The sequence below is a fragment of the Schistosoma mansoni genome, chromosome W (genome assembly GCF_000237925.1).
Source record: "Schistosoma mansoni strain Puerto Rico chromosome W, complete genome".
Lineage (NCBI taxonomy): Eukaryota > Metazoa > Platyhelminthes > Trematoda > Strigeidida > Schistosomatidae > Schistosoma > Schistosoma mansoni.
The window spans coordinates 22000437-22013097 of NC_031502.1; the positions used below are offsets into that span (position 1 = coordinate 22000437).

The window sequence follows — 12661 nt, forward strand, 5'->3', positions numbered from 1 at the left end:
TATATATATATATATAAGGATATAGTATAGGAAGGAAGAAAGTTATGAAGCAATTTTATTCTCAAGGTTTAAGGGAAGATAAAGAGCGTATACACCTGCGCCATTGCGATTGATTCTGAGCCATGTCACCAAGAGTCTCCAACCATTGGTTACGATAGTCGCGCGGACCGCAACCAAATAGTCTGCATCTACCAACATGGCTCAGACTAGAAGTTAGTGACTTCAAGCACTGATGCCACGTTTTGGTTTGGCCGCCCCTGACTCTCTTCCAACCATCGCCAATACCAGTCAGCATAACGCGTCGTGGTAATCGGTGTTCAGGCATACGTAACACGTGACCCAACCATCTCAGTTGATGAAGATTCATGACATCATCATTCCCTAATACCCTGTGTTTAACCTCACTATTACTTACCTGGTGATCTCAGCAGATGCGAGCAATGTTCCTAAGACATCTGTGGTCAAATACTAGTAACCTACGAGTATCTTCTACTCTTAATGGCCACGTTTCACAGCCGTAAATTGAAACAGCCAACTGCTGCGCAGTATACTCGTCCCTTAATTGATAGACGGATATCTCATTTTCGTCATAGGTGACGTAAGTTGACAAAAGCCAAACGAGCTTTTTGAATCCGTGCTGAGATTTCGTCAGACACCAACCCATTAGGGCTGATCAGACTTCCAAGATAAGTGAAGTTGTCGACGCGTTCGACTACTTCACTCCCTATCCTTAGTTCAGGTGTTGACGCAGACCAGTCCTGGAGTAACAATTTACATTTAGAGGGGGAAAAACGCATTCTAAATATCCTGACATTGTTACTCAGTTCTAACAGAAGACTCTGCATTTTGTCAGCGTCTTCACCAAACAGGACTATGTCATCTGCGTATTCTAAGTCGCTTAGTGATCCCCCTGGTAGAAGATCAATTCCTGAAAATTCAGTCGACGAGAGTGTTATTTCCAGCAACAGGTCTATAATGAAGTTAAACAAAAATGGGGATAGTGGACAACCTTGACGGACACCACTCGAGGTTGTAAAATCAGATGACAGTTCGCCATAAGCTCTCACTCGACTGGTAGTGTTCGAGTAAAGAGCCTTCACAAGGTTTATGTACTTCTCAGGTACACCTTTCAATGACAGACACTGCCACAGAACCTCTCGGTCTACAGAGTCAAATGCTGCTTTCAAGTCAAGAAAAACTATCATTGTCGGACGCCGATAAGCGTGTCTGTGCTATAAAACCTGACGAATAGTGAATATGTGGTCGATACAGCCATGACCAGGTCTGAAGCCAGCCTGATTTTCTCGTGTTTGCAGTTCACGAGTCTTATTTAGGCGCCCGATAATTATTGAGGCTAGTTTTTTAGATGCTATGTTAGTCAGACTAATCCCTCTATAGTTATCACAGGATGATTTTGGCCCCTTCTTATATATTGGGACAATCAGAGATTGTGACCAGTCAGATGGGATTACGTTCAACTCCCAGATTTTAGTCAGAATATTAGTCAACCTAATCGCTAAAATTGGACCACCATATTTAAAGACCTCTAGACCATCTGCTCTTCCTCGTTTCAGATTACTTATAGCCTTTTGAACTTCAAGTAGGGTCGGGGGACCTACTTCAATGTTTCATTCAGGTTTTCTGGGAATAGTGAGTAGTTGTGCAGTAGCTGAAGGCCGGCTAAACTGCTTCTTAAAGTGTTCCGCCCATCGTTCTAAACGTCTGGGCTGAAGAGCAGATAAGGATTCCGTCTTTCTCCGAGATCGTTTCACTTACACTTGACTTCTTAATACCGGTTTCTTTTATTAGTCTGAATAGTTGCCTGGTGTTGCCTACAGCCGCTGCCTTTTCCATCTCTTTTGCTTTCGTTGCCCACCACTGTTCATGGTAATTCCTTAGACTTTTAGTTAACCTAGATCTAATTTGTTTACGCTCTTCGTCGTGTTCAGAGCCTGATGGGATGAGTTTACGCAAATCCATCAGTGAAATAGACTTAGAAGAAATCCATTGGTTTTTTGGAACCCTATGGTTTAAATTACTAATAGATGTTACTGCTGTTTTCATAGTTGCTCGTATATTTTTCCAAGCAGCATCTGGGTCAGTCTCGTTTACAGAACTGCCTAAATGTGAACTCAGTTGTTCCAGAAATTTACATTTGGCTTTCTCGTCCTCCAGTTCAATCCTAATTGGTCTTCTTAGTGTAGTTTTCCTGCGTCCAGTGAGGCGCAAGCAAATGCGTGCTCGTATTAAAGCATGATTAGAGTGTCTAAACATGTATTCTAGTACGAGCGACAATCTTCTATCGAGCCTCTCCAACGATAACTGATGGCAACATGGTCTATTTATCATTGTTATGTTAAATAATTCGTAATATTTATCATCCAATAATAACTTTCAAAGATCTATTGAATAAATGCTGCCAATTTATTCATCGAGTACAAAACACACACTATACATAAATATTACATAAATTAATGAGAATGATGAAGGGAGGATAAACATCTAAGATTTTACTTATTCTATGCAAAAAAAAAAATCTATGCCAAATACAATGAGAACCATCATAGTAAAGAAACCGTAACAGGAAAATATATAAACATGAAGTAAATAAATACTCTGAAATAATAACAATAATAACAGAAAAGATATTTTAAAAAAACTAGGAAGTGTCAAATTATAAAAGTTTTTATTATACATATATTTAAGTATTATATGATTAAAAGAGCTGTACACGTATTCTGACGGATAATGAACTTAATTCAAACCTGTACATATACATTGTATGCTAGGGGATTTTCTTAATTATGTAAAAGCATGTACATTTAATAATCCAGTAGTATCACAAGTACCACCATCGTTTATAACATTACTATCTTCATCTTCGTAATCTATAGGACTACCTTCATCTTCATCTTCGTCATCATCATCATCATCATCATAGACGACAATATTCCACTCCTCTGTAGGAACATCTTCTTTATCTACAGCAGATGGATCTTCTAATTCGATACCTGGTGGGAGTTGAGCTTGTACTTCTTCCCTGTCCATTACACCTTCTTCATGCATAACAAAATCAGTATCGTAATCTTTATACCAAGCCGGAAGACGACGTGCTCTAGACATACGACGATTAGTTGTATTGCTTTCCTTTAAAACACCAACACCACCTGTACTACCTGGAATTTTTATTAATGAACCGAATCAAAAGACTTGAAATATCAACACATACCTGAAGTGTATTCTTCATTGCTCTGTACTTTACGAGTATTGGATTTTATAAGAGTGATAGTACGTCTAGTAACGTCTAAAAAGAAGATCACACGACAACTGAATAAATGCATACTATGCAAGGTACACTATAATGAATATTGTACATGAAGATTCAGTAATATATGCTGTTAAAATTCGTATTGCTGGATGATAAATAAAAACCTAACGGGATTTAATGTAAATTATTTAACAAGTATAAGTTTATCTACTCGGTTTTGATGTACATTCTTTGAGGGTTATTCATGTTACCGGAGTGAAACTAAACTAACATAGGTTTCATGAAAATAACATTTTGGATACACAGATAATGTAAGCTGTAGAGTTAGCCTTATGAACTTACATTTGAACAGCATTTTTATACTGTAATATTCCTGGATTGTAAAGGAATACCGGTAGAAGTCAATATATAAAGCACATGGACAGACAAAACTACGACCTAGTGCAAAACCATATATCTGTTAAAGTTTACATTTCATTTGAAAAATCCCACAGGATATTAACAGAAAGAAAAGTAAGATTAACAATAACGATAGTGTTGATAATACAGAACTAATTGGAAAAAGCAAAATAAGCAAGTGAATAAAAGACGGACACTGACTCAAGAGGAAGTATCACAAATTTCGACCGACTTTATTTAGTCCTCATGCCCCCAATGCCCTGGTACGGTCAAGAGTGAGGAGGGCCCGCCCTCTCGGAATGCTCTTACACGGCCACGCGTATACAGCCTCTGCCAGGGGAGTCCTACTCACTGCCTTTTCGTGCCACCAGGGTGTTGTTTACGAGATTGAGAGGACGAAAAGCGAACGCCCGTCGCTTTAACCGGGCTGGTGGACACAGTGAGTCCACCTAGGGGGGTTAGAAAACCCTGATTCCAAACCAATGGTGCACATGGGCCCTAGTACCCTGAGGGAACAAATGGCGTATGAGCCAATTACTGGTAACCGGCTACCATAGGACTGCATCTCCTGACGTTTCTCCACTGCCTTGTGGGTCAGACTTTTATGTCAAAGGCTCGGGGAGTGGCTCCCTAAGAAAACCATCTGCTTCAGTCTGAGCGCCCGGGCAGTATTACAGCCCTCACAATTAAAATGAAATGACAATTTTTTGTGTGGTGCATATATATCTGGTGCCCCCTTGTACCAATATTGATATGTTCAAATAAATAATTTTAGTCCCCAAATACTGTTTTGGTTGTTTGATAGAGGGTAGTCAGGATATGTGCATCCTTCTGAGCGGCCCATGCTAACAACCAATGATTGATACCATATATTCGTCTAGCCACGTTTGACATTTTCTAACATACTTCTGCATTAATAAGCAAGAAGGGTCAAATCACGTGATGATTGATATTTTCTGTGTACCCCAGAAACCAAGTTCAGGTTAGCTTTAGATTATACGTAAACTCAAAACCTGTGATACTACCTAGCTTTCAAAATCGAAGTATGTAAATGGTGTTTGGACCTAACACCCACTAGCTGAGATTTGAGTGACTTAAAAGCCCAACTACCACTCCAGTGAAATAAGAAATTTGTAACACATAACTAAGTCGATTAAGGCTTACAACTTTACTTACCGATTTATCACTTTTATCCTGAACTTTAAGTGTAACCATTAGTCCCACCCTTAGAAGGATAAGCTTCAAAGACAAGTAGTAATATACATACATTTACTCTTAGATATTATGTTTTGAATTCTTGAAAACATGATGGATTGCTACGCAATATACTTGTCCTTTGAGAGATAGTTATATCACTTGTACCGCTACTAGCGGACAGATAATATTAAACAATATCAGACGTATTTGAACACAACTTTAAAGTCATTGGGGAAACACATCAATAATGCAATGTATATAAAATAATTAAGGGATAAGAAATTGATCATGTGAAAAATGAACTTACTGCCATCTACACCGACATCTTCATAAACATCATCTTCATCATCAGCCATGTCATCATCTCCCTCACCATCACCAGTCTCTGCATCCTCATCATCTTCGTATCCATCAACAAGTCGATTTCGTTTGGACAACTTGAGTTTTTTCCGTTTTGTGTATGAGTAACGAGCAGGAGGCAGTTCAATTCCAACATCTTCCCCATCTTCTTCCTGACGTCGATGCTGATCATGATGTCGATCTAACAACATTATCGAATTTGTTGTGAATTCACAATGGTTATATCGACATTTCAGGCGACCAACAGCTCCCCTCGATTGACGAGCGTTTCGTTCTTCAGCGTGCATACTTCGAATGTGCATATCTAAGTCTTTCTTAATCTCAAAAGTGGATTCACAATAACGACAAACGTGACGACGATTAACTTTTAAAGCATGAGCCCTTGTAATATGATGATTTAGTTGATTGAAACCTGGGAATCCGCGCTCACCGCATACAGGGCACGATATGATTTGACTGCCTTCATGGGCTTTTACGTGAGCTTTTAATGATGCCACATCACTGACATAAGCATTACATGGCAAACATCGGAATTTAGTTTGTAGAGTACGTACAATACGACAGCTTCTTGTATGCTTATTCAGGTTATATATGCTATCGAAGGTAACTGCGCAACCCAAACATTCTAAAGCCAACTAGTTTAAATTATATTATTATGCATACTATCTAGCTTACCTGTGAAGATGCCATCATAGCGAAATGTTCTCGAAGTTCATGTTCTCTTGTTCGAAGATGAGCAAGGTAAATGTCATAAGATGAAAAAGCTTTATTACATGTATCACAACGGAATATTTTATCCCGGTGAATATGTCGATTCCGATGAGTTTTCATGTTTGCTTTCTGAGCAAAACGTTTATTGCAAACATCACAAACAAAAGGTTTTTCTCCTGTATGTGCTCGCTTATGATGTTCCATTGTCCCACCATTATTCGTCATATAGTTGCACTGGTCACAATGAAATTTGAAATTGGCAGGATTTCGTTTTGGTTTTTTAGGATCAACATGACTGCGTCGAGCGTGCAGAAATAACTGACTGAGAGTTTCGAAAAACTCTTCACACTGACGACATGTGTAAACTTTAACGAAATGTTTTTCGCGCATATGTTTGGTAAAAGCGTTGGCATTAGCATACATCGCTGGACAAGATGGACAACGGTAAGTGACACCACTGGATTGCCCTGCTAAAGCAACGAAGCCAGGTCCTATACCTGATGCATCATAGTATGCTTTGGAATTCGGATCCCAAAGTTGCATTTGATCTGCTGGTAACTCGATGACCTGAGCTCCTTCCATACCAGGATCTGTGAACTAAAAGGTGTTATGGATTGAAAGTATTGGAAAGTTACCTGTAGATACTCCGTGCCATTTTCAGCAGCAATAGCTGTAACAGCACCCGAAGCAATCAGACTTTCCAATGTCGCTGTGTCATCAGCAGCAATTAGAACCATTTCTTCACCTTCATTGGACAAGCCCATCTCATTTAGTTGCAATACTACTTGTCCATCTTCAGTCTGACTGAACGGTATGGCTGTGTATGTACCATCAGCATTTGCAATGTACGCTGATGGCTCATTAGGATCAACCATTTGATCTGACATAGTTTGGTGTTTACAATATCCTGTTCAAAAGAGAGGAAAACTAATGAAGCACATTTACATCTCCTTATGTTTAGGAAACGTCCAACGAGCGTGTCACATCTAAAACAAACTTTTTGATATCAAACCATATAACTAGCCATGCAACAACGAAGAGTATTAATATTGTGTGCTAATGGTTAACATGCTTACATCATTTATCACGGAAAATTCGTCAGGTGCACGCTTAATAAGTACAATAGCGACGGTGTCAAAGTTATATGAACCTCACTGAAAAATTAAATGATAAAATTCCCCCAAAAAGAAATGAGCTCGAAAAATCAAAATTATAAAACGATGCTAAGTTTGTCATCAAGGTTTTATATTTTTAAGACAGCATTAAAATATTCGTCACGACTTTTCCGATCTAGCACGAAGTTATTTTAGAATGTGAAATAATTTATCAACTTATTCATCAGATACATGGGTGTAAGCCACGCTGCAAGTGCGAAGGCTACTGAAACTACTCGGTTGCCGACTCAGATAGGGTAATGTTTGAACCTGGAAGGCTGAAAGTATAAAGCCTTGACTAGTGAGTCATCACCCCGCACATATTGTACTTTAACGATTTCATGTCTTGGAGGCTGTGGTTGTCGATACTTGATCCTCCTCAGCTGAAGATGGGATACATGATGACAACTATTATAGATGTTATTATCAAGTGAGATGACGTAGCACTTGCTGGCTGTAAACAGTATCGTAAGTCGAACTCATTGGTTCTGTGGATTCTGCCACTTCATTAAGTCGACTGATTCAGAAAACAATCAACTCGCTTTCAACAAGAAAAACTCTTGAAAGACTCAGTCTTGCGTGCTGTTAGAGGTATGAGGGCAGTTATCACTTCCCAGTTGCCCACACCGTGGAAGGGTTCTTCTAGAGGTACCTGAAGAGGAAATTGGGTTAGAAGTGGTCGACCCGAGAGTGTGACCGCAGTGCCCAAGGGACAACTGCTTGAGGTCGGTCACACACGACCTTTTTGTGGGTAGTTTTTGGGTTAGCTCCGTTCTTCAAAAAACCTTACCGCCGGAGACGGAAATCCGTGGGATAAGGCGAAATGTGCATTTTTAGGGTCGACCTTTTCTAACCCCACTCCTCCTTGTAGGAAGGCAGCATCGCTGTTATGCTGGTTGTCTAAAGGGAACACCTTACGGCTGTCACACCTCTGTACAGTCAGCAGTACGACTTCGCCTTCGGACTAAGAACATTGCTGTTGATAAAGATAATGGTGTTCTTGGAAAGTCAGCAATGAGTCCTTTAAAAGATACTCTGATTTCTACCAAACAAGTTAAGCGTATGGCGGGAATGTAATAGATATAGGTTCCTCAGTCAAGCCTCACAGAACCCTAGGATGAAGACCATTGTAAAACGAAACCAAATTAGATCCACTTGTTGGTCAGAAATGTTAGGGAGTGTGAAGAAAGTTAATGGATGCTATCAGTCAGTCAGATAATGACCATCCCAATAAGATGATAAAATCTTGTGAACAGAAAACGTTGAGACTAGAATTTGTGGACGAACTAATCAGTTTTAGGATAGGTTTGTGATTTTGGCGCGAAATTCACTCATCCATATGGCCAAATAGCACTCTGATATTATAGCTAATGTCAATTCGTGATGAAAACACAAGATCTAATGCCTAACACTAATATCCAACTGAAAACCCCAATCCTAATTCGTTACATCAATTTATCACCCTCATTCAGCACTAGATAGTAGGTGGCCATTGTAAGCGTCACGTAAGCATCATTCAGAGATCGTCTGTACATTGATCTTGCTCAGAAAAGTTGTAAGTAATATTATTTACCTGTTGACAAATGGTTTCGATATTAATAACCAACCACTTCTCAAAATTTGTCCACTGATTGGCTGAAAAGTGGCCCAACTTTTTCGATGTCAGTTTAGAAGCAAATTCCGTTCTCGTACTTCAGTTTACCAAGTCTCGACATAGTCGGCAGTGATAGGGTAGACTTTACTACAGCATGCATTCGAAATTACACTTCAATTGAAAACCTGGATTTACCAGGACATACCATCTCAACACTCACTGTTAGTGTCTAATAACCATATCCCATCATCCTGGCTGAGTTTGCGATATGGCTTGTTGTTTCAGCCAACTATGTGGGATGCAAATATTTCACTAAAGGATGTACTGTCTACATAAGCTAACCAGTCGATATCAACTCAAACCAACGATCCACGGTGTGAAGCTATGTCTATTTTTTTCTGCATCCAGTGTATGTCATTTCCAACCGTGTTTCTCCATTCGAAGAAAACTACCGCAAGAGATTGAGGTGAGCCTGGAGGCCATAACATAATTGTAGGCGTTATATAAACAAAAGAGGAATCTGAACTTAATGAAATACCAGGAAGTCACCAGTGTATATCTCAAACTAATGGGCAGAATACAAACTCCACAAGGTAAATGTTAGAAAGCAACGGTTAAAATAAAATCATATATATTAATCCGTTTGATTTTACGAAGATCTGTCCTAAATTTTTACATTTTATGCTAATATACACTTGAATAGGGAGTAATCAGACACGCTAAGTATCTAAAAAGATGCTTTTTTTCTACTAACGGAACAGTTAAGTAGACAGAGCAGGATAATTAAGAGAATGGTATATAACGCCTTGACGTTACACATAACTTACATCGCTAAATCAAGCAAGGAATCATGGCAAGTGCTAAAGTATATCATCAGAAACACACAAGGCTGTATGACACTCACACTAGTATGACAATACGTCAAGCATGAATAAACCATATACCAATCGATCCTCCCACCCATCACTAAACACATTAAAATAGTAATTAAAACAACAAAACCACCTTCAACAAACAAGCAAAATGGCGGAAGTCCAAAGTGGGTTTTCTAATGTTATTAGTACATTCAAACAAAACCAGCTTAGTTTGAAAAAGAAGCTATAGTAACAAATTTTTGCATAATTTGGAGTGTTTTGGCTTTTTATAAAACATATGCATTCTAGACAGCAATTCAGTCATCGAGCAAAGAGTGAACTTCGACTTCTCAAGAAACTGGCCAATCCCGAAATCCGGGTTCATTCTATGAGATAAAATTGTGACTTGATCGGCAAATCTGTGTGTTGTGAACAAACCGTAAGCTACAGATCGACTAATAATTCACATATGAAAGGATCGGACGACGCTACCGAAAGAAAGTTAGAAGGAAAACGGTTCTAATTGAATTGAGGTGTTTGTTTCACCCTAAAGCATGGTAGAAGAACACGGAATTTGTAAGCTAGCTATCTAAACGACAGAATAATAGCTCCGTGAAGGTTTGTGATGTTTGAATGAACCTATGATTTCTTTGTATTGATGACTGTTGTGATTTTGATTTCCAAATACAATACATTCGTTTGTGCTCATTTAATATTTCTTCATTAAATTGCGTTATTCCTGGGATTACTAGTTTATACTACAATTCAAATACTTTCGATTATCATAAGGTTGCTCAAGAAAGTAGTGAATAACCGCGATCAAGCGTTTTCATCCTCAAATGTCTGTTAAAAAGGTAGCGTTAGTATCAGGAGCTAACATACTTAGTCATCCCAGAAATCGCACCATCATGAGAACAAGCATATCGATTTAGCTCTGTTGTATCAAGATACTTATTTGATTATTGAAGGTGGTCTCATATTATTGATATCCTTAGTTACTGCTCACAGTTATTACAATATTAGGACAACCCATTTATCGACTAATAATTTACTCCAAATCAGACCGGTTTAAAGTAAAACTCTAGTTATCCGCGAGCAGCTTGTGAAGCATACGAGAACGAGAATCTTAAAAATGACAATAATTATGAGACAGGAATTGCTTACATACACAAACCATCCAAAAGCAGCTAGATTGCATCCCTAACGTACTACTGGTAAGTTTCTTTCCCAGTATTTTTAACCCATCATATCTGTATGCACGGCCTTTAACACATCATAAGGTTTCTGGACATTGTTCTTTATTCAAGGACATGAATAGACTAATTGTTTGTCACTTACACTGGTATATGAACCAAGCAACCTTACATCTTGTGTAAGTCCAACACTGTTTAAGTACTTACATTTTCCTCTTCATAACCCACCTTATTGAAAAAGAAGACTAAAAGAAGATTAAAATAATTGTTCTTTTCCCAATACAACATCCAACCGTTTAAGCGAGAGGTTCTGTAGAGTGTTACGTAAGGGGATTACATCATTCCGTTCCTAAAACTTTTTATAGTTACTCTCGTTTGAGAATCATGAAAACATTTGGAAGATGATACTTAGTTTATACGAATATTCGTCAAGATTGGAACGAATAAGTTGGTAAAAGTAGAGAAGTCATTAAATGTGATCGACTGGATCATGAAGACTTCTACAGCAGTAGGTCTCAACATACACAAAAGGAAAATTAAAATTCTCCGATACAATACAGCATGCATCAATCTAATTACACTTGACGAAGAAGCTTTTGAGGATATAAAAACCTTTGCATATCTGGACAGCATCATTGATGAAAACAGTGGGTCCGATGCAGATGTGCAGATGCGGATCGGCAAAGCAAGAGCTGCATATTTACAAATGAAGAACATCTGGAACTCAAAACAACTGTCAACCAAAATCAGAATTTTCGATACAAATGTCAAGACAGCTCCACTGTATTGGGCGGAAACCTGGAGAACTACAAAAACCATCATCCAGAAGACAGATGTTTATTAACAGTTGTCTACGCAAAATACTTCGGATCCGTTGTCCAGACACTATCAGTAACAACCTACTGTAGGAGAGAACAAACCAGATTTCAGCGGAGGAAGAAGCGCTGAAAGTGGATAGAACATACATTGAGGAAAGCACCCAACTGCTTCACATGGAATCCTGAAGGCCAACGGAAGAGAGGAAGACCAAAAAACACATTACGCCGAGGAATGGAGAGAGACATGAGAAGAATGAACAAAAATTGGATAGAACGAGCGTAAGTAAGTAATATTTGAACTAATCTCAGTGATTGAAATTTTAGTGACGACCACAACTGCCAGGACATTTATTGGGGGACGTATTCACAAAGCCACTATGAATCTTGTGTCACTACGTTCAAGGCTTAGTAATATCGATGTGATCTTGTCAGTTATCACACTGAAAGAAACAAGATCAAATATAAACTAATTTTTAAAACACGGAGAATTGTTTTATAATCAATCGTCAGAACAACAGCAGATAAGAAAGTCCGAAAAAGTGTTGAGACATTCATCAAACAACAAAGTTCAACAGACTAGAGATAAATCAAACACACCGGATAGTAGCACACTGATCGTTAATTTATCTAATAGAATTCTCAGTTCCCACGAAATTTCATTACTTAAAAAGGGTCTCAATTTCAATATAAATACACCACAAATATCGCCTTTCAGTATTATACCAGCAACAGAATCAACTTTGAATGTAGTTCCTAGTGAAACAACGTATGAATTGAGGAATAAAATACTGGCCACGTTCTTACATCAAAAATCGCACAGTTCTAATACAACTAAAATGAATTATATGCATTAAAACAACTGAGAAATGATAAGATAACCATCATTACTAGAGCAGATAAATGAAACACGACAGTTATTATGAACAAATCGGACTACGAGAGAGAAGTCAGGAAACATCTACAAGAGAGTCCATATGAACTAATCAGAGGAACGAAGAGTAGGACAACGCTTAATCAACTCAGACTGAAACCAGTAAAACCTTATAGTCGTTAAACGTTAAACTAGGATCGTCATTATGGTTCATGTTATATCTAAAGAGTTGTAACCTTTAC

At 38.4% G+C, this 12661-nt stretch overlaps 1 protein-coding gene across 1 annotated transcript; it reads right to left on the reverse strand.

The window, feature by feature from the left end:
* Window positions 1–2667: 2667 nt before the first annotated feature.
* Window positions 2668–6822, reverse strand: Smp_015840 (putative zinc finger protein; the record flags this gene model as incomplete). The annotated part of the gene is made up of 5 exons (XM_018788977.1): window positions 2668–3176; window positions 3230–3304; window positions 5172–5859; window positions 5900–6532; window positions 6571–6822. 5 exons carry the CDS (start codon window positions 6820–6822, stop codon window positions 2803–2805), a joined length of 2022 nt encoding a protein of 673 aa, XP_018654466.1. The 3' UTR covers window positions 2668–2802.
* Window positions 6823–12661: the final 5839 nt, after the last annotated feature.